The sequence below is a fragment of the Ranitomeya imitator genome, chromosome 1 (assembly GCF_032444005.1).
Source record: "Ranitomeya imitator isolate aRanImi1 chromosome 1, aRanImi1.pri, whole genome shotgun sequence".
Taxonomy (NCBI): domain Eukaryota; kingdom Metazoa; phylum Chordata; class Amphibia; order Anura; family Dendrobatidae; genus Ranitomeya; species Ranitomeya imitator.
The window spans coordinates 249816879-249840939 of record NC_091282.1 but is presented as its reverse complement, the minus strand read 5'-3'; the positions used below and the strand labels follow the sequence as shown (position 1 = coordinate 249840939).

Genomic DNA, 24061 nt, shown 5'->3' with positions numbered 1-24061 from the left:
AATAGGAAACCGCTTCAAAACTGCATGTAATTGACAAAACTTTATTGCTATAATTAGGTGCCAAAGAAAAAAAAACATGAAGTATCAAAAACAAATCAACTTTATTTAAAGCATAATATATCAAACAGAGACAAAAAAAAACGCATGTTAAAAAAAACGCGCAGAAAACGCTTGAAAAAAAAGAGCAACCTAATTTAAATCATGGGTGAAGAAATAGTGCAGATATTCTGCAATATTAAAAACGCACAAAAAGCTGATTGTGGGAATGTAGCCTTATGTAGTAACAATATCACCTTTGGAGTTGTATTTTTTATGTGTTCGCTTTACAACCATCATGGTCACTTCTTATTAATCAAACTTTTAACCAGTGGAAACATTCCCAGGGAATGGGGTTAACTCCATACAGAGGCGTCAACCACTCCCTGAGGCGTGACAGAGGCTTGAGGCCCGGTCCGTCAGTGTTCTGTCGCCATGGCCACCCTCTATTGTTGTGTTGTGTGTAGCTGCTCTTTCCATTCTAGATAATCTTGTGTTGCTGCTACTTCCTTGACAGAAACTTCATATTGGGGTCTCCTAAATTAAAACTCGTCATCTTCACAAACAAGGTTTGTATGTTTCTGATGTCTCTATACTACTGATTTACTCAAGAAATATTTATTTATAGTGTGTAGTCGCATTATATAATTGCGATAAGGTCAGTTATCTGTAAGGACCTTCTCATACATCTGATCTGGGGGGTACATGCTAAATTATGACAAATAATAATTAGAAAAGATCTAAAAAGTAGAGGTAATATAATCACAGCAATGCAGAAGCATGAAGCATGATAGAGTAATGGTTTTAGGCTGGAGTCACACTAAACGTAAGAAAAATCAGTCCAAGTTTCCCTGCCGAGAATCGCATGAGTGTAATACATGTGTCACGCGAGTACAATCCAATTTTTCACAACTAGCATCTAATTCACATCCGATTGCAATGTGATTTTAGCATCGGCTTTTAGAGCAATTCTCTACGTCATTTACACATCGCTTTCAAAGGAAATATTAATTAAAAAAAAAATGTACATATATATATATATACATATATATATATATATATATATACAACTCTAGCAAAAATTGAGACCACTGCAAAGTGTTCAGTTTGTCAGATTTTTCTTTTTATAGGTATATTTTTGAGTAAAATGTAAATTGTTCATTTATTCAGTAACCTTCTGACAACATGTCTCCGAATTTCCAAGCAATACATTTTGTCTTTTTTTTTTCTGAAAAGGAGAAATGGTCAAAATAAAAATAACCCAGTGCTTTCAGACCTCAAATAATGCAAAGAAATCAAGTTCTTAATCATTTAGAACCAACAATACTAATGTTTTAACTCTGGACGAGTTCAGAAATCAATATTTTGTGGAATAACCATGATTTTTAATCACAGCTTTCATGCGTCTTGGCATGCTTTCCACCAGTCTTTCACACTGCTTCTGGCGCAAAAATGTAAGCAGTTCTTCTTTGTTTGATGGCTTGTGGCTATCCATGATCCTCTTGATTACATTCCAGAGGTTTTTCAATGGGGTTCAGGTCTGGGGATTGGGCTACCCATGACAGGGTTTTAATGTTGTGGTCTCTTATTTTTTTCCAGAGCTGTGTGTATATGCTGTATATTAGATAGATCAGTGGTCCTCAACTCCAGGCCTCGAGGGCTGCCAACAGTGCAGGTTTTCAAGATTTCCTTAGTATTGCACAGGGGTTGGAATCATCACCTGTGCAGATGATCACATTACCACCGATGCAATACTAAAGAAATCCTGAAAACCTGCACTGTTGGCGGCCCTCGAGGCCAGGAGTTGGGGACCCCTGAGATAGATAGATAGATAGAAAGAAAAGCCAGCAATTTATGTGCCCCGTACAGTAAAATCACACTGACAGGCAGGGCCGTATTTAGAGTTTCTGCTGCCCTAGGCACTTTTCGTGCTGCCTCCCCCATTGGTGAGTATGACTAATGTAGACACTGTCAGCAGTGACTTAGGCTACTTTAACATCAGCGATTTTTGCCATTTGCGGCAGATCCGGAAGTTTTTCCGCATCTGCCGTGTAACGGATCACTTACGGCAACACTGCGTTCGGCCTCATTCATTCCCTATGGGACTTGCGGACATGTGCGGCACTTGTGGTTTTGCTGCGATCCTGCAAATGCGGTACTTGCAGCAACGGAAAAAAACGCTGCTAGCGGTGTTTTTTTGTCTCACCGCAAGAGACGCACATATCTGCAAGTCCCCTAGGGAATGAATGAGGTCGAATCTATGTCTATGCCCATGTAGCTCTTTCAAAGACAACTCCAGCAATATTTTTTTTTTTTTTTTGCTGATAGCGGGCATTTAACTAGAGCTTCTGACGCGCAGCCGTAAATACGTGCATCGCTGACCCCCGTCACGTGATCGGGGGTCAGTGCTGCATTGTCATAACAACCTGAGGTATCCTCGAGACCTCTATGGTTGTTGATGCCGCATTGCTATGAGTGTGTAGTCTCGAAAGCTTGCAATTTGTTACCATCTTTTCAGTTAGACAAATAGTAGCTAGACTCTGAATGGTACAAGAACCAAGTATTTCCTTAGCAAAACAGCGGGTTCCTAAATTAATGGTAAAACATAACCTTTATTAAATACTAATAAAAAGGAAGAAAGAAAGTGCAAAAAAATAGTGCTGAAAAAGTGCTAGGTGCAAACAGACAAACACAAGACACGTTTAAAAAGTGTCACCGCCAGAAAATTATAACCGATTCAGTATTGTTATTCGGTTATTAATATACTTCAATACCACAGTCCTGGATAAATCACTACAAAATTAACAGGGTCCACAGCCCTAATATTCACAAATACAATAAATCCATTGTGTATTAATATAAGCACTCAATGGTCAAAGGCACATTATATCATAGCAGGTATGACTGAATCAAGTGGGGATAAATCCTCAACCAACACTTCTAGATGGTGGTCATAATCCTCTTATTGACCTTAATGGCGGTGGCAATATTATTCAATAGCAGCATGCTCATACAAAGAAAGATATTTCTCAAATTGACACACAGCAGCCATGCAGCCAAAAGTAAGCACAAGTACTCCTTTTATCCTCAGATCCTAAAGGGTACATACTTTCATAACCGCTGTCACGTGCATATTTGGAAAAAAACATTCCATCATTTTATACTCATCTGCCTTCTACCGGTCATCTGCCTGACTTGGTGTGGCTTGAGTCAATATGGACCTTCTTAGCGTTTTTCTTAAGAACTGTGTCCGCATTCTCCCTTACAAGTCCATCTCAATGAATAGTGCCTCCCAATGCGTTTCATACTTCTTAGAATCATCAGGGGATAGTGTCACCTTCATGAGTCACAAGTGAGCATTTCGCTAACGCGGCATACATCCTGCCGTCCTTTTATGCTTTACTCACCAGCGTCTATAGCCATGTGCTTCCGGACGCCGGGAGCCGAACTTCCGGTCTGTTCTAGTGTGTGCACCTTAGATCACGGTGCGCACATTACTTCCGGACACATAGACATCGGCAGATCATGCCGTAACATCATGTGCGGTGGGCAGACACTCCCGACTCTGTACCGCCCCCTCCAGAGTAATGTGCACTGAGCGTATTACGCTCAATCAGATACAGGCTTTTGATAGGACGCTAACATCTTACACTACTGTATCTTAATTAAGTACAATTAAACGGAGCAATATTTGACTCCCGAGTCCCATGAATGATATGTGCAGGTAAAATAACCATATTACGACTATACCGCCACGGATCGAGGAACATATAGAGCTTACGGATTAGGTAAAAACCCAATGAAAAACACACGCATCATTATAACATAGGGGATTTTAATGAGTTACAGTTCAGTGACACAGGGGACCTTCTAGGAAATGATAGGAAAGGATACAGTTGTAAAAAACCTAAACCTCCCTCTCTGATCTTACTACTACCTATCGCGGAGGTTGGCACCCTATTCCTGCGCAGTGGCGCCCCCACTCGACGGCGGCTATCCCTATTGTAGATGTGCCCTATTACTCCCTGACGCTACAGGAAGGAAGAAAAGCTGAGTTGGTCATTCAGACCCTGTGGTGTTTCTGTTTGGAGGCGAAAAATCCACTTGCTTTCTCTTTGCAGAATATTGTTATCCCAGTCACCTCCTCTTTGGGACTGGTATACTTTGTCAATACCCATGAAATCTACCATTTTTAAGTTACCCTGGTGTATTCTGTTAATATGGTTTGCAACCGGGGTATCTCTTTTGTTTATCGTATCTCGATGGTGTTCTCCAACCCTTCTTCTCAACTCCCTGCTTGTCTTGCCGATGTATTCTGCCCCACATTCACATGTCATCTTGTAAATCACACCTCTCGATTTACAATATACAAAATGATTGATGTGGAAGGTTTTTCCTGTTACATTACTTCTGAGCTCCTTTTCATGTCGCATGGCCCCACAATATTTGCAGTTTCCACACCTGTAAAATCCCTTGGCCCGACTACCCAACATTGTGGATGTGACTGGGGAGAGGGGGGGGGGGGGGTAAAATGGCTGTGGACTACCCTGTCTTTTATGGAGCGGCCTTTTCTAAACGTAAGTTGGGGAACAGGGGTCAAAATTCTCTTCAAATCCTCATTCATTTGCAGGATGGGCCAATGTTTTTTGATGATTTCACGTAAATCCCCTGCCCCATTCGTGTATCTGGTGATTAGCCTTACATTATTGTCGTCTTCCTTTTTTGGTGTTGGAGTCAGAAGATCTTTCCTCTGTTTTGAAAGGGATGATTTATATGCATCTTTTAGGACCTTCCCGGGGTAACCCCGCTCGAGGAAGCGCGCTCTAAGATCATCAGCTTGTCTTTGATATACAGCATTGTCAGAGCAGTTTCTCCATACCCGCAGGTACTGGCCCTTGGGAATACCTCTCTTGAGTGGTGCCGGATGGTTTGATTCCCATCTTAACAGGAAATTAGAGGCCATTGGTTTCCTGAAAGTGCTTGTAACCAATTGGCCATCTCTCCCTCTCTCGATTAGTACGTCAAGGAAGGGCAGCCTTGTCTCATTTACCTCAAAAGTGAAGTGTAAACCCAGTTCATTACAGTTAAGGCTTACCACGAAGGAACTGAAACTAACCTCACTGCCCTTCCAAATGATGAAAATGTCATCTATGTAACGTAGCCACAATATGACGTTACTCTCAGCCAATGGGGTGTCTCCAAAGATGACATTCTCCTCCCACCAGCCCGGGAGCAAATTTGCATACGAGGGGGCACAAGGGCTCTCCATCGCGGTGCCCCTGAGCTGGTGGAAGTACTTTCCATCATATAGGAAATAATTCTTGGTAAGACAGAATTCCAAAGCTTGTATCACGAAACTGTTGTGCTCAGTGTATTGCCGTCCTCTCATACCAAGTAATAGTCCACAGCCATGATACCCTTATTGTGCGGGATTGAGGAGTAGAGTGCCTCTACGTCTATGGAACATAACAAGATATCAGCATCCAGCTCGACATTTTCTAATTTCAAAAGGAGATCCGCTGTGTAGGAACTCAAAGACCACAAAGGATCTCAAAATCTGGTCCACATAAAGGCTCAAATTGTGTGTGAGGCTCCCAATACCCGAAACTATAGGTCTTCCTCTAAGCGGGTTGGTTCCTTTGTGTACTTTCGGCAGGCAGTAGAATGTTGCAACTACTGGGTGTGTAGGTATAAGGAAATCTCTTTCATTCACATCAATCAATTTTTTTTATGGAATGTTTCAGATACCATTTCTTTGAGTTGACCAAGGTACATCATGGTGGGGTTTGTCTCAAGCAACTCGTATCCCATTTCCTTTTGAAGAAGGGAGTAACATAGGGCCCTGTACTGTGTCACATCCATGACCACCACGTTACCCCCTTTATCTGAGGGTTTTATAACCCTTTCGTGATCCCTTTCCAATTCACATAAACCTTCCATCTCTTTTTTGGTCAGGTTATGTGAATACCTTTTTCGGTTTTTAGATTCAAGTTCCATAAGTTCGTTAGTTACCACATTTAGAAACACATCAATAGGACCTACATCTCCTGTGGCTGGGGGCATACGTTTACTGTTGTTTTTGAGTTTTGTAAATGGTCCCTCTCCTACATCATTAGGGTCAATGTCACCTAGGTGAAAAAGAAATCTAACATCACTTAAAAGATCTTCATCTATGCCCAATTCAGTGCATCGTTTTTTGTCCTCATTCATGAAGAACTTTCTCCATTTTAACCGTCGGACAAATAGATTTAGATCTTTAACTGCTTCAAAGCTTTCATAATCTGTTGTAGGAACGAAGGACAGGCCCTTACTTAGGACAGACATTTCTTCCTCACTCAAAGGCTTCGAGGACAGGTTAATAATATCCTTTCTTAAATGGGGTTCCGGGATAACTGAGGTCTAAAAAACGGTCCCCCTGGGGTGAGCCTCTATTTGCCCCTCTACCTCCTCTTTACGCTGGTGAGTAAAGCATAAAAGGACGGCAGGATGTATGCCGCGTTAGCGAAATGCTCACTTGTGACTCATGAAGGTGACACTATCCCCTGATGATTCTAAGAAGTATGAAACGCGTTGGGAGGCACTATTCATTGAGATGGACCTGTAGGGGAGAATGCGGACACAGTTCTTAAGAAAACCGCTAAGAAGGTCCATATTAACTCAAGCCACACCAAGTCAGGTAGATGACCGGTAGAAGGCAGATGAGTATAAAATGATGGAATGTTTTTTCCAAATATGCACGTGACAGCCGTTATGAAAGTATGTACCCTTTAGGATCTGAGGATAAAAGGAGTACTTGTGCTTACTTTTAGCTGCACGGCTGCTGTGTGTCAATTTGAGAAATATCTTTCTTTGTATGAGCATGCTGCTATTGAATAATATTGCCACCGCCATTAAGGTCAATAAGAGGATTATGACCACCATCTAGAAGTGTTGGTTGAGGATTTATCCCCACTTGATTCGGTCATACCTGCTATGATATAATGTGTCTTTGACCATTGAGTGCTTATATTAATACACAATGGATTTATTATATTTGTGAATATTAGGGCTGTGGACCCTGTTAATTTTGTAGTGATTTATCCAGGAGTGTGGTATTGAAGTATATTAATAACCGAATAACAATACTGAATCGGTTATAATTTTCTGGCGGTGACATTTTTTAAACGTGTCTTGTGTTTGTCTGTTTGCACCTTGCACTGTTTCAGCACTATTTTTTTGCACTTTCTTTCTTCCTTTTTATTAGCATTTAATAAAGGTTATGTTTTACCATTAATTTAGCATCTTTTCAGCTAGCAATTAAAAGGTATCAACCACTGAGGACTCTCAATTCCAAATATTTTTCTATCTACTGGCTAACAGGGTACCAAGATATATATCTTTCCCATAGCAATGCTGTAATTCTACCACATAGAGGCGATCTATGCATCACCTCTATGCAGCAGAGCCGATCAGGCTATGCCAGCTTCTAGTCTCCCATGGAGGCTACTGAAGCATGCCAAAAGTAAAAAAAAAAGTGTTTAAAAATTAAAAAAACAAAAAACATAAAAGTTTAAATCACCCCCCTTTTGCCCAAGTCAAAATAAAAGACAAAAATAAAAATCAAACCTACACATATTTGGTAACACTGCGTTCAGAATCGCCCGATCTATAAAAAAAAAAAAAGGATTAACCTGATTGCTAAACAGCGTAGCGGAAAAAAAAAATCAAAACTCCAGAATTACTTTTTTTGGTTGCTGCGACATTGCATTAAAATGCAATAACAGGCGATCAAAAGAACGTATCTGCACAAATGTGGTATCATTAAAAACGTCAGTTAGGCGCACAAAAAATAAGCCCTCACCCGACCCGAGATCACGAAAAATGGAGACGCTACGGGTAACGGAAAATGGCACAATTTTTTTTAGCAAATTTAGATTTTATTTTTCACCACTTAGATAAAAGAGAACCTAGACATGTTTGGTGTCTATGAACTCGTAATGACCTGGAGAATCATAATGGCAGGTCAGTTTAAGCATTTAGTGAATCTGGCAAAAAAAAAACAAAAAAAAAACAAGTGTGGGATTGCACTTTTTTTGCAATTTCACCGCACATGTACTTTTTTTTCCCCCCGTTTTCGAGTACACATTATGGTAAAACCAATGGTTACCAGCGTAAAAGTAAAAAAGCAAACAAAGACTACATACTTACCTTCCGCTGTCTGTCCCTCGGCGCTCTGCTTCTCTGCCCTGTGTAAGCACAGCGGCCGGAAAGCACAGCGGTGACGTCAGGGCGCAGGGCCGCGCTTAGTAACCCAATGTTTACCCTGGTTACCAGCGAAGACATAGCTGAATCGGCGTCACACACGCCGATTCAGCGATGTCTGCAGGGAGTCCAGCGACCAAATAAAGTTCTGGACTTTCTGCAGCGACCAACGACATCACAGCAGGATTCTGATCGCTGCTGTGTGTCAAACTGAACGATATCGCTAGCCAGGACGCTGCAACGTCACGGATCGCTAGCGATATCGTTTAATGTGACGGTACCTTTAGACTTAAAGCTCAACTAACTGCTGAGCCCGTCCTCTTTTAGAGGGGGGAGATGGGACACATCAGAGGTGGATAGCTGCACATAACTGTAAACCATCAGTGTAGCAGAGCTGAAGCGGTCATGTTGCCCTGCATGTGCTGTGTATTAGACCAGCAGCCCCCAGGGTTATGCCAGAACATCACAGAGGAACATGATGGGACATTAGTACAAGACATAATGTGAGCAGAGGAGCCTGATGCCCAATAAAATGTGGTATATAAGAAATCACAATAGGATTCCCCCAGATAACACACGACTCCCTCAGCTCTGCTACGTCCATACTGATGCCGCCTCAGCTCTGCTATGTCCATACTGATGCCGCCTCTGCTCTGCTACGTCCATACTGATGCCGCCTCAGCTCTGCTATGTCCATACTGATGCCGCCTCAGCTCTGCTACGTCCATACTGATGCCGCCTCAGCTCTGCTACGTCCATACTGATGCCGCCTCTGCTCTGCTACATCCATACTGATGCCGCCTCTGTTCTGCTACATCCATACTGATGCCGCCTCAGTTCTGCTACGTCCATACTGATGCCGCCTCTGCTCTGCTACGTCCATACTGATGCTGCCTCAGCTCTGCTACGTCCATACTGATGCCACCTCTGCTCTGCTACGTCCATACTGATGCCGCCTCTGCTCTGCTACGTCCATACTGATGCTGCCTCTGCTCTGCTACTTCCATACTGATGCCGCCTCAGCTCTGCTACGTCCATACTGATGCCACCTCTGCTCTGCTACGTCCATACTGATGCGCCTCTGCTCTGCTACGTCCATACTGATGCCGCCTCTGCTCTGCTACATCCATACTGATGCCGCCTCTGTTCTGCTACATCCATACTGATGCTGCCTCTGCTCTGCTACGTCCATACTGATGCCGCCTCTGCTCTGCTACGTCCATACTGATGCCGCCTCTGCTCTGCTACGTCCATACTGATGCCGCCTCTGCTTTGCTACGTCCATACTGATGCCGCCTCTGCTACGTCCATACTGATGCCGCCTCTGCTCTGCTACGTCCATACTGATGCCACCTCAGCTCTGCTACGTCCATACTGATGCCGCCTCAGCTCTGCTATGTCCATACTGATGCCACCTCAGCTCTGCTACATCCATACTGATGCTGCTGCTGTCCGATCTCCTAGTAACAATTTTGCACAAGTCTTGACACCTGGAGATCAGTCACATTGTGCAGTAATTCTGTGTTACATTTAGTAAGAAGAACATAGGCTTCTCACTAGATTTCTAATGCACAGAGCCGATTTGCACCATCCACTAAGCTGCAGCTCTGCAGTGTGTGCTGGGACCTGTAGTTCCACCACTCAAGCTGCACAGCTATAAGCTAGTAAGTAACCCCTTCCCCAGGGACTGGGGGCTGCATATCCCACCTGTAGCTTCTAAAACTCCCAGCACAAAGTCTGCCTTCCATTCTCCGCGCAATAAGTAAAACAAGTTGTGCAGTCCACCCTCCTTCCCCCACACCAGCTGCAGCGGAATGAGGAGTCAGACCGGACACACAGCACTGACCTGCTGGAGGTCACTCGGCAGAGCAGGGAGCCTGGCTGCATCTGCAGTGAACCGGAGCAGCTCCTGCTAGGTGTTCAGGATAACTAGGAACTACGTGACACAGGCAGGTCACATGACTCGTCCCTGCAACATCTCCGCTCTGAGGTCTGCAGTGTATAGCACAAGTGGCTGCACCAGCCGGGAGACTGACTGAGGTGGGTGGGCGGACCGACCCCAGACTAAGACCCCGAACTTAAAAAAAAACAAACAAAAAAAAATCTTGCCGCCCCCTGAATCCTCCCGCCCCAGGCACGTGCCTAGTGGCAAATACGGCCCTGCTGACAGGTTAGAATAGAATAGAGAGAATAGATATATACACATTGAATACATATATATATATATATAGAGAGAGAGAGAGAGATGTCAGTGATATACACATATATACTGTATATATATATTTATATTACATAGATGCATAGATAGAAGAAAAGCAGGTAATTCATCTGCCATGTTCTGTAAAATCACTGCAGGAGCCGACAGGATAGAAAAGATGGATTACATGCAGTAAATACAAAATAATAGGTAGGTATACTGATGTCAGTGACAAATACAATTAGTACAGTGTGTGTACAGCTTACTGTACATGTATTTAATTAATAAAAGATTATTTTTCAGAAAAAAATGGCATGGGCTCCCGCACAAGCAAAGAGGAAGCCGACAGCTGGGGGCAGAAGTTTATAGCCTGGGAAGGGAGTAATATTCATGGAGCTTCCCAGGCTTTAATATAAGCTCACAGCTGTATAATTAGCCTTTACTGGCTATTAACTAAAACATTATGTAGGTTCCCCTTTTAATTAATAACCATCAAAGGCTATGCAGACAGCTGCAGACTGATATTAGTAGCCTAGAAGGGGCCATGGATACTCTCCCCCCTTTCCCCCCCTCCCCGTCTAAAAACATCGGCCAATTCTGGCACCTAGTTTCACTCTTCCCACTTGCCCTGTAGCAGTGGAAAGTGGGGTGATAGTTGGGGGGTTGATGTCACCTTTGTATTGTCAAGTGACATTACGTCCAAAGGTTAGTAATGGAGAGGCATCAATAAGAGGCCCCCATTACTAACTCCATAGTGACATAGTTAGAAAACACAAACACCCAAAAAAAGTCCTTTAATTGAAAGAATAACAGACTCCTTTAATATTCTTAATTAAACCATACTTAAGATGTCACCCATTCCCCTGATGCCCTCATTATCTGCAAAAGAGGTAAAAAAAAACAACAGTATTCCTCACCTTTCCGCAGAGATGCTTTTAATCCACTTGTCCCACGATGGGTCCAGCTCTGCTACATCTAGATGGCAGGCTGTATGGATGCATGATGCATCCTCACAGCCTGTCATCCAGCGGACACGCTCAGTGTCTCTCTGTAAACTGCTACTCCCTGTCAGAGGGCACCGCGAGCGTGAGAAAGTTCTCCTGCTCACAGAGCCGTCTGACAGGTCCTGCGAGTTCATGACCAATTAACTCACTTCGCCTATGTGATGTCAGCGTGAGCGCCGTGGGAAATTTTTCCACAGCGTTCGCACTGACATCAGAAAGGTGAAGTGATTTCACTGGCTGTGAACTCGCAGGACCTGTCAGACGGCACTGCGAGCCGGAGAACTCTCTCCCGCTTGTGGTGAATGACAGGCTTTTCTTCTATCTATGTATCTATGTAATATAAAGGCATGTATATATGTGTGTCAATGACATATATATACATGTATTCTATGTGTATATTGCGTAAAAATCGGACAGCACTCGCATGGTCCGAGTGCTGTGTGATTTTTACTGGCACCTATAGACTTGCATTGGCGAGTCTCGGCCGAGTCTCGGTGACAATCACAGCATGCTACGATTTTACACACACACTGAATACACCCAAGAAAATAAACGTTGATGTGAGCTGCCCCATAGATTAGTTCGGGGCCGAGTGCTCTGCGATGTTTTCTCGTCCATATTCTACAGTAGTGTGACGTTGGCCTTATCAGCTAATTCATAATACTATTTTTGTAATAACTTAATAGTATTTAGATATTTTTATAAAATGTCTTTCCACAAGTTTTTTCTTCTTTGTAGTTCCAACAAGTTCCTGTGTAAGGCCATGTGCACACATTCAGTATTTGGTTAGTTTTTTACGTCAGTATTTGTAAGCCAAAATCAGAAGTGGAACAATCAGAGAAAAAGTTTAATAGAAACATCACCATTTCTGCACTTATCACCCACTCCTGGTTTTAGCTTACAAATAATGAGGTAGAAAAACTCACTTCTTGTTTTTTTTTGCTTTGACAAAACTTTATTGCTATACTTGGGTGTTGATTACATGCGTTTTGTATGCATTTCCACTGCGGAAACGCACCACAAACGCATGTGCGTTTTTTTTTTCTGCAGATTTTCCGCCTCTAATGTAAGTCTAAAGGCTCATAACCAATCACTGTGAAAAAAAAAGAAACAGTCCAATTTTATTCCAGAAAATTATGACCAGCGTCATGCAAGTGTCATGCTATTTTCATGCAAGTACAATTCAATTTTAACCCCTTAAGCCCCGAGGGTGGTTTGCACGTTAATGACGGGCCAATTTTTACAATTCTGACCACTGTCCCTTTATGAGGTTATAACTCTGGAACGAGTTTCCTGGTAGACGGCTGCGCTGACTATGATCTTGATAAAACACAGTGGACCTACATCAGCAGATAACATGGCTCCCCAAACCATCACTGATTGTGGAAACTTCACACTAGACCTCAAGCAGCTTGGATTGTGTGCCTCTCCACTCTTCCTCCAGACTCTGGAACCTTGATTTCCACATGAAATGCAAAATTTACTTTCATCTGAAAACAGCACCACGGACCACTAAGCAAAAGTCCAGTTCTTTTTCTCTTTGACCCAGGTAAGATGCTTCTGGCATTGTCTATTGGTCATAAGTAGCTTGACACAAGGAATGCAACACTTGTAGTCCATGTCCTGGATACGTCTGTATGTGGTGGCTCTTGAAGCAATGACTCCAGCAGCAGTCCACTCCTTGTGAATCTCCCCCAAATTTTTTAATGGCCTTTTCTTAACAATTATTTCAATCCTGCGGTTGTCCCGATTGCTTGTGCACCTTTCTCTACCACAATTTTTCCTTCCACTCAACTTTCCATTAATATGCTTGGATACAGCACTCTGTGAACAGCCAGCTTCTTTAGCTATGACCTTTTGTGGCTTACCCTCCTTGTGGAGTATGTCAATGACTGCCTACTGGAAATCTGTCAAGTCAGCAGTCTTCCCCATGATTGTGGAGCCTACTGAAACAGACTAAGGGACCTTTTCAACGCTTAGGAAGCCTTTGCAGGTGTTTTTTGTTAATTATTCTAATTTACTGAGATAATGACGTTTGGGTTTTCTTTGGCTGTAAGCCATAATCATCAACATTAACAGAAATAAACACTTGAAATAGATCACTCTGTTTGTAATGACTCTATATAATGAGTTTCACTTTTCGTATTGAAGAACTGAAATAAATTAACGTTTTGATGATATTCTAATTTTGCACGAAGTACCTGTATATATGCCCTCCATCCTGGTATATGTCCTCCGATCTGTTGCTATTCTTTAATATACAGAATAAAGTAAACTACTATTTTCACCAGGGACATATATAGAAGTCATGGGGCCGCATAGCAGAAGTATAATGCACTCCCCATAGTCCTCTATATAGTATAATACGCAGCACATAGTCCTCCATGTAGTATAATTCACAGTCCATAGTCTTCCATATAGTATAATGCACCTCCATATTAGTATAATACACTGCCCATATCTTTCATATAATATAATGTACAGCCTATAGTCCTCCATATAGTATACTACATAGCCCATATCCTTCATATAGTATAATGCACAGCCCATAGTCCTCCATTCAGTATTATACACTCCGGTTTCCTCCCACATTCCAAAGAGATACTGATAGGGAAAATTAGATTGTGAGCCCCAGTGGGGACAGTACAGATAATGTCTGTAAAGCTCTGTGGAATTAACGGCACTATATAAACGAATAAAATATCCTTCATATAATATAAAATATCCTTCATATAATATCCTTATAATATAATGTACAGCCCATAGGTCTCCTTATAGTATAATGCACCTCCACATATAATGTTAAGCCCATAGTCCTCCATATTAGTATAATACACAGTCCATATCCTTCATATAATATAATGCATAGCCCATAGTTCTCCATTTAGTATAATGCACAGCACATAGTCCTCCATATAGTATAATGCACAGCCCATAGTCCTCCATATAGTATAATGCACCTCCATATATAATGCACAGACCCTAGTCCTCCATATTAGTATACTGCACAGCCCATAGTCCTCCGCACAATATAATACACAAGCCATATCCTTCATATAAAATAATGCACAGCCCATAGTCCTCTGTATAGTATAATGCACATCCCATATACTTCATATAATATAATGCACAGTCCATAGACCTTGTGACGGATCGTACAGGTGAAGGGGTGTGTCGACTTCAGTCACCTCTGGGGAGGGGAGAGAAAGACCCAGCAGGGATCGGCTCTCTGGCACCACCACTTACCCCAGGTCAGTCAGGGAACTGCACCGAGGGCAAATAGTCGCCGGAAAGGCTTCCCTTATAGGTACGAGTTATTGAGGAGCTCCCAGTGAGGGGAGATATATATCACCAGTCCAGGCTGGGGATATATAAGTAAACCTCCCGGCCGTCATTGTCAGAGTTCCTCACTAACACAGTACGGTATGCTGCCACCAGTTCCTCGTTAAATATAAGCCCCGTCCTACAACAGGCTTATATCAGGTCAGAAACCAATCCTGGGGTAGCGTATAATAACCAACCGAGCATGCGGACGTGGGGATTCGTAAATCGAGATAAAAGAGCAGCCCAAGATTAATTTTATATTTAATCGCCGACAGGCGCACTAGAAGATTCAGGTATATATATATACAAGAACAATATACAAGTATACAGTCAGGAGTGTAGTACAAGGGTAGGATACAGATAGATTACAATTACCGTGTTATGTAGCATGTGACCACAGGGAGGCGCTGATGAATCACAGGTCCAAATCTTCGTTACTTAATTCTCTAGCCTCCTGCCAATAGAAAAACTGAGTCCAAAAAGAGGAGCTGGCTATTATCCCCTATGCCTTTTGCCCCCCTCTCCTGGAGAGAGTTTCAAAGGCCTATTTGCTTGAGCTAATTAAAACAGATTGATGGTCTGCCTTGTCCAAGGAAGTGCCTTCGCTGGATAATGAGTTCCCATAGTTCCGTGTGTATTTGACTTCCTTTGGCCTGGGGGAATGCCAAAGGTGGGGAGCTGAGTTTGGAGCAAGTATTTTGGGACAAACTGTTTCTGATAGGGAATTCCATCAAATATCAAAATGATATCAAATAGATATTATTTTCCCATATCTCCCAGTCCTCCATACAGTATAATGTACAGCCCTATACGTCATAATATAATGTACACCCGTAGTCATCCAGTTAGTACAATGGCCACCGGATACTCACTGATAAAAAAAAAATACTCACCTCCCTCCGCTCCCTATCACGCACCAGCCTCTTCTGAAGCCGACAGCTGACTTCAGCGTTCAAGTGACAGGAGAGCATGACGTCACTTCCATGCACCCACTGCCATGTGCACGCCGACATTTGTATCCTCGGTCGTTACGCCCTTCCTTGGCTACACCTTGTCCTGCCCTAGCTTTGCCCATTTTGATGCTTGAAACTGGAGTGAAAATGGCAAAAGTTGAAATGTATGTAATGCACAGCCCAGCCAATAATCCTCCATTTAATATAATTCACAGTCCATAGTCCTCCATATGGTATAATGCACCTCCATATTAGTATAATACACAGCCCATATCTTTCATATAATATAATGTGCAGCCCATAACCCTCTGTATAGTATAATGCACAGCCCATATCCTTCATATGATACAGTGCACAGCCCATAGTCATCCATATAGTGCAATGCACCTCCATATTAGTATAATACACATCACATATACTTCATATAATATAATGCACAGTACATAGTCCTCCATACAGTATAATGTACAGCCGATATTCTTCATATAATATAATGTACATCCGTAGTCATCCAGTTAGTACTATGGCCACCGTATACTCACTGATTTAAAAGAAAAAAATACCTTCCCTACGCTCCCTCCCGCACACCATCCGACAGCTTGCTTCATCGTGCAAGCGATGGGAGAGCATGACATCACTTCCATGCACCCCCTGTCATGTGCACGCTGATGTTTGCGACTGAGGTCGTTACGCCGTTCCTTGGCTACACCCTGTCCTGCTCTAGCTTTGCCCATTTTGCCCATTTTGATGCTTGAAACTGGAGTGAAAATGGTAAAAGTTGAAATGTTTCTGCACGACTCTATGTTACGCAAAACTTCTGAGACTAATCAAACTGTTTTACCCCAGTTTTCTTGCATAAACACTTTTCTGTATTGGCCCCTTAACCTCAAACAGTTGTTGACCTGCACTTATAACTTTTAATCAGTACTGTATGCCAATCAAAAGCTCAAATTGTTGCCTCCATCCTTTTTTTCGAGTCCTGGTCAGAAGAGCTCTTAGGATACCAAGAAACAAAAAAGATGGCTGACAGCACTCATAGGCCGGAGCGCCCGTCCAGGTCCAGGGAACCCACTAGGACCATACGGTATACCAAAAGTAAAAATAGACAGCGCTCCATCCAGGTGCTTGACAAAGACCCACTAGGGTCGAAACGTTGCTATCATGGCTGAATAAATTCACTGGTTTTTGGTCTATACACCTGGATGGAGCGCTGTCTATTTTTACTTTTGGGAGCTCTTAGGATACGTCCATACTTGATGCAGAACTTTCACAGCGGAAAATCTATAGCAAATCCACAGTGGCACCAAATTATGTGGAAATGCTGTGCTGCAGATTTACAGCAGACTTCACCCATTGCATTGCAAAAGGTGAAACTTGCAGTAAAAAGCCACAGTCTAAACTCACATGATGTGGATACGAAATCCACAACTCTAGTCAATTTACATGATTTTTTTTAGCAGCAGTGGATGACATTTTGTAAAACGAATGGTGCTTTTATTGTAATATGCAGAGTATCTGACCTGTGCGAACATACCCATATGTGTCCATAACGTACCCATAAACGTAAATTACAGTACAGACAACACATTTCAAGGCCAACTGCAAGGATAAAACTTGATTCTGATTTCAGCTGCTGATGCCTTTTATAAAATACCCCAGAAATATTGAACCACCATGGAAAGACTGGGACCAAAAAGCACAGAAGTCTGGCCAGAGGCACACAGTTTACAGTGTGAATGGAGATCAATATACAGGAGAATGGCTAAACAACCAAAAGCACGGTGAGTCAAGAAATGTGGACGCCTCTTACCCTTTAAAATGCTGTTAGAAAACTAAAATAAAGGAAAAGTAAAGTAGTAGTTAGCAAGAACTACTTCTCATATTGGAGAATGACCACTGTAGTGTTATTGGTTGCTGTGAGAAATTGCTCCAGGACTTTTTCAGTTATTTTCAAGTATCTTCACAATAGCGTCAACACCCAGCATTTTCTACAGTGCTCTTCTTACCGGCCATTTTCATAATATTTATTTGGTAGCCCAGGATATTTTCCTGCTGAGCAAACAAATGTTTATTGCAAAACTTTTCACTTGTACACATTAATATCTTCTTTTTAATTGTGACATTTTAGGCAAAGGCACTTTTGTATGGAAAAGCAGCAACTCTCTTTATGAAGGAGAATGGAAATGTGGAAAAAGAAGCGGCTTTGGGACATACAGTGTGCAAGACCCCAACACTGGAGAATATGTAAAGGTGTATTCTGGATGCTGGAAGAATGACAAAAAACACGTATGTTCCTTTTTTGAGTAAAGAAAGAAATAAGATGGAATCAATAAATTTAAAGGGGTTGTCCAGTTAAAAATAAAGTTATTCCCTACCCTCAGGATGGGTAATAACTCGCTGGGACTTGCACTGATTGGCAGATTGGGGAATTTTAATCCTTGACAGATAATTTATATCTTCATTATAAAACGGCGTGGCAGACCTGACATCCGACCGTCGCTCCTTTCATTCACTGTGGGGCTGCTAGGAAAAGATGAGCACATAACTCGGCAGCCCCGTAGGGAGTGAATGGCGCACAGGTCAGGCATGTGCACTTGTGCCCCATTCTGATGGGTATAACATTTCCCTGTCTGATTATTGGTGCGGGCCCCAGCGGCTGGACCTCCAAAGATCAACAGATTATCACCGGTCCTATTGATAGGTGATAACTTTTTTTGTAACTGGACAACACATTTAAGGATTAATTCACAAGGACACCAAAGCTTCCTCCTTTTTGACAAATCTAGAATAGATCTATCGTCAACAGGCCACAATAGAAGCTGAGCTGAATGGATCACATTGGCGTTTATTGAATTTTACAGAGGTTTCCATTATTTTACTAGTTAGAATAGTTATAAATACCATCTATGCCCACCTATTAGCAAATGCACATGTAGCGTATTTGGTGCAGAATTTTTTAATTTGCAATGTTATCAGTGAAAGATTTTTTTTTATTTTTTATGTTAGATTGCATTAGATTTTTAATGGCTCATGTACAAATTGGAGAAATATTCAAATGCAGAAATTGCCATACAGTCTGGACTTTGAATTCCGCAGCATGTAACCTTTTTTTAGGGCGGAAATTATTGCTGTAGCAATATCCATGACAAAATGTGTATGTCTCACATGTGGATATTTCCACACATTCACTGTGCTGTAGGCCTCCTTCACGCATCAGTGTTTTCATTATCTCTGTGCTGTGTTGTATATAACTATGTGATTCTTCAGAACTTGCTTTAGTCTTTGCCTGATGAAGAGACCTGTGTAGTCTCGAAAGCTTGCAATTTGTTACCATCTTTTCAGTTAGCCATTAAAAGGTATCAACCACTGAGGACTCTCACGTCTAAATATTTTTCATTACGTGTGGCATCCGTTTTTTTCACGGATTTTACATTTACCATGTGTCCATGCAAAACACATGGCGATATGTCCGTTTTTCCAGCAGCACGGATGACAAGGGCCAATAAAAGTTTGTGGGTCCGTGAAAAATATGTACAGCATATGGATGGCATCTGTGTGCTGTCAACGTTTAAAATTGCAAATTATAGGAGAAGCTTCATAATTTATTTCTTTATCCGTACCAGAAAAACACTGATGAGACACTAATGGTAAAAACAGACACATGGAAGACACTGATGACACACTGATGGAAAGCGCTGATGACACCAGTATCATTTTTTCACTTATATGCTTTATACGGACGTGTGAAGTAGGCCTAAGCAACAAAATCGGCAGCAAAGTTGCCAATGACAAATCCACCCTGTTTGCAGTTACCCCAAGGCAACATAAATCTGATGGCACAGAACATAACTAATCAGTCATATGCAGAAGAAACCCTTCTCATCTACATCTCATGCTATAGGAATTTAGCAGCGTATACTACTTTTATTTTTTCAGGGTTACGGGACTTATTTCTTCACAAATAAAGAGTTTTATGAAGGCGACTGGAAAGCTGGACAAAGAAGTGGCTGGGGTAGAATGTATTTTGCTAATGGAGATATTTATGAAGGAGAATGGAGTGAAGATAAATACGGTGGCCAAGGGATGTTACGGTTAGGTACATCTTATTTTTATTCTACAACACATGGTCTTCTAATTTTTAAAGTACGTTTGCATTAAAAAAGAATTTGTCTCCAGGTTTATGTTGGCCCATCTGAGAGCAGGAGCAGAAACTCTGATTCTAAGTCTGGGACCCTCACTGGGCTTCTTGCTGTGGTTTTGATAATCCAGTGTATTTTCTACTGTAGCTCTGCTAGTCCTCTCACTGATGATCTCTTGCTATATAGCCTGGAGCACCGATTATCCCTACCCCACACTATTGATTGCTAATTTTTTGGCTATGCAAAGTATAGGCAGTAAGCTTTCAATCAATAGTTTCAGCAGGAGTTATACAAAACTCATCACTGAAAGGTACAGCAGGTCTGCAGCAGATAAAACAGTAATTTCATCAAAACTACAATTAAAAAACCCAGTTAGGGACCCACATCTGTCCTCATTTCATGCATCAATCTGATGACAGATTCCCTGTAAATTTCAGAATTTAATTAGACAAATCAACTTATAAGGTGTGAGCAGATGGGTAGCCTCCTCAAACTTTTATGAACTGGGAGTCGAATGAATTCTATTAATTCTCTCCAAAATAATATTTTTCCATTGTGAGGCAGCTGGCATGAATAAAATTTCAATATATTTGCACATTCCGTAATTTAATATGAAATTTGTCCCTTAATGACAACAAATGCCTTATTACTCACCTAAAAGATATAAGTGAGTAGCATCTCCCGATGGGTGAAAATGCAGCAGCTGTACACTACAGCCGACAACCTGATGTATCAGCCACAATCGATGTTGCCATCAACCATGGCCACCTAATCCCATAAATAAGGATGTCAATAGTGACCTTGGTATCTAGATGGTTAACAGAGCATGAGGCTCCCTCTTTAGTCCCATCAGCACATTGAAATCACATTTGTGTGGTCCTGATAGTTGCCGTAGCAATCCAAGGCCAAGTAATGCTCATTGGGTCTGCCGGCTATAAGTGGCCTGTTCAGAATTTAGCATCATGTAAGTGGTAAAAATATAATTTATTGCTCCTGTCATTCCATCAATTCTTGAAAAGCACCTGAAGGGTTAACAAACTACCTGATAGTAGTTTTGAATATGTTGAGGGGTGTTGTTTTTTTTTTAAATGGTATCACTTTTGGGGGTTTTCCAATATGTACATTCCCCTAAGTAACTTCAAAACTCAATAGCTCCCTAAAAAAAATATATTTTTTTAAATTTTCTTTAAAAAAGAAATGAAAAATTGCTGTTAAATTTTTAAACCTTCTAACATCCTAACAAAATAGAAGGACATCAAATGATGTTGATGTAAGGTAGACCTATTGTAAATGTTATTTATTCACTATTTTGTGTCGTATAACTATCTGGAATAAAAGTAATATAAACATTCAATGTTTGAAAACTGCAAATTTTTTTATTGTAAATTTTCTGATATTTTCATAAATAGACGCAAACCACATCAACCTAAATTTTCCACGGTCATACATTATAATGTATCCCAAAAAAAAATCTGAAAATCAATTAGATATTTTTAAACATTTCAGAGATATTGCCTCAGAAAGTGACACACGGCAGATTTGAAAAATTGGGCTTTGTCACCAAGGGGTTAAAATATTTGGCTAATAAAATGTTGTATGTTTTCTACATACATCATGGGGGAATGGCTAAATCTCAGTGGTCCAGTTTGAAATGGTATTTTCTTTTCATTTTGTTTGGTAGGCAGCAGGGGCTGGCTGGCACTTTTCAGCCTGGGGGGCAATCACAAGGCAGTGGCCCTTCAGTTGCGGTGGCCCTCCTTTTTCCTGCTTACCTCTGGCCATTGCATTAAAGCAGCAGACATAACAGGCTTTAAAAACATGCTGGTACAGAGATATGGAAACAGAACTGAGCTTGCTGCATAGATATGGGAGCAGAACTGAGCTTTCTCCAGAGATAAGGGAGCAGAACAGAGCTTACTACAGAGATATGGGAGCAGAACGGAGCTTACTACAGAGATATGGGAGCAGAACGGAGCTTACTACAGACATATGGGAGCAGAACAGAGCTTACAACAGAGATATGGGAGCAGAACGGAGCTTACTACAGAGATATGGGAGCAGAACGGAGCTTACTATGAGATATGGGAGCAGAACTGATCTTTCTCCAGAGATAAGGGAGCAGAACAGAGCTTACTACAGAGATATGGGAGCAGAATGGAGCTTACTACAGAGATATGGGAGCAGAACAGAGCTTACTATGAGATATGGGAGCAGAACAGAGCTTACTATGAGATATGGGAGCAGAACAGAGCTTACTACAGAGATATGGGAGCAGAACCGAGCTTACTACAGACATATGGGAGCAGAACAGAGCTTACTACAGAGATATGGGAGCAGAACGGAGCTTACTACAGAGATATGGGAGCAGAACGGAGCTTACTATGAGATATGGGAGCAGAACTGATCTTACTCCAGAGATAAGTGAGCAGAACAGAGCGTACTTCAGAGATATGGGAGCAGAATGGAGCTTACTACAGAGATATGGGAGCAGAACAGAGCTTACTATGAGATATGGGAGCAGAACAGAGCTTACTACAGAGATATGGGAGCAGAACAGAGCTTACTATGAGATATGGGAGCAGAACTGATCTTACTCCAGAGATAAGGGAGCAGAACAGAGCTTACTACAGAGATATGGGAGCAGAACGGAGCTTACTACAGACATATGGGAGCAGAACGGAGCTTACTATGAGATATGGGAGCAGAACTGATCTTACTCCAGAGATAAGTGAGCAGAATAGAGCTTACTACAGAGATATGGGAGCAGAATGGAGCTTACTACAGAGATATGGGAGCAGAACAGAGCTTACTACAGAGATATGGGAGCAGAACAGAGCTTACTATGAGATATGGGAGCAGAACTGATCTTAATCCAGAGATAAGGGAGCAGAACATAGCTTACTACAGAGATATGGGAGCAGAACGGAGTTTACTACAGACATATGGGAGCAGAACGGAGCTTACTACAGAGATATGGGAGCAGAACGGAGCTTACTACAGACATATGGGAGCAGAACGGAGCTTACTAGACATATGGGAGCAGAACAGAGCTTACTACAGACATATGGGAGCAGAACAGAGCTTACTACAGAGATATGGGAGCAGAACAGAGCTTACTACAGACATATGGGAGCAGAATAGAGCTTACTACAGAGATATGGGAGCAGAACGGAGCTTACTACAGACATATGGGAGCAGAACGGAGCTTACTACAGACATATGGGAGCAGAACAGAGCTTACTACAGAGATATGGGAGCAGAACAGAGCTTATTACAGAGATATGGGAGCAGAACGGAGCTTACTATGAGATATGGGAGCAGAACTGATCTTTCTCCAGAGATAAGGGAGCAGAACAGAGCTTACTACAGAGATATGGGAGCAGAATGGAGCTTACTACAGAGATATGGGAGCAGAACGGAGCTTACTACAGACATATGGGAGCAGAACAGAGCTTACAACAGAGATATGGGAGCAGAACGGAGCTTACTACAGAGATATGGGAGCAAAACCGAGTTTACTCCAGAGATAAGGGAGCAGAGCAGAGCTTACTACAGAGATATTGGAGCAGAACGGAGCTTACTACAGACATATGGGAGCAGAACAGAGGTTACTACAGAGATATGGGAGCAGAACAGAGCTTACTATGAGATATGGGAGCAGAACAGAGCTTACTACAGAGATATGGGAGCAGAACAGAGCTTACTATGAGATATGGAAGCAGAACTGATCTTACTACAGACATATGGGAGCAGAACAGAGCTTACTACAGAGATATGGGAGCAGAACAGAGCTTACTATGAGATATGGGAGCAGAACTGATCTTACTCCAGAGATATGGGAGCAGAACAGAGCTTACTACAGACATATGGGAACAGAACGGAGCTTACTACAGAGCAGTGGCGTAACTACAAAAGTTATGGGCCCCGCTGTGAACTGTCAAATGGGGTCCCCCCATGCCAAAATATATAGATGAATTAGAAATGGCGACACACGCAAACGTCATCTGCATTAGTAATACATGCACCATTACATAATTAGTTGTAGGCTGGGTTCACAAGAGTGAAGTTTACATTCTGTATACACACCACAACCTCCAGCCTAGCGGAGGGTATCCCTCCTGTAAACCCAGCCTGACGGGGTCAACCCCTTATAAATGGAAGTGTGCT

General features: G+C 42.0%; 1 protein-coding gene across 1 annotated transcript in view; it reads left to right on the top strand.

The window, feature by feature from the left end:
* The first annotated feature begins 499 nt into the window (after window positions 1-499).
* The window catches only part of MORN3 (MORN repeat containing 3), a 60389-nt gene continuing 36827 nt past the window's right edge, over window positions 500-24061 (top strand). The window contains exons 1-4 of the mRNA XM_069745402.1: window positions 500-605; window positions 17386-17536; window positions 17884-18041; window positions 19692-19851. Of these exons, the coding sequence (XP_069601503.1) occupies window positions 17392-17536; window positions 17884-18041; window positions 19692-19851 (463 nt within the window). The 5' untranslated portion in view covers window positions 500-605; window positions 17386-17391. The remainder of the gene's footprint in view (window positions 606-17385; window positions 17537-17883; window positions 18042-19691; window positions 19852-24061) is intronic.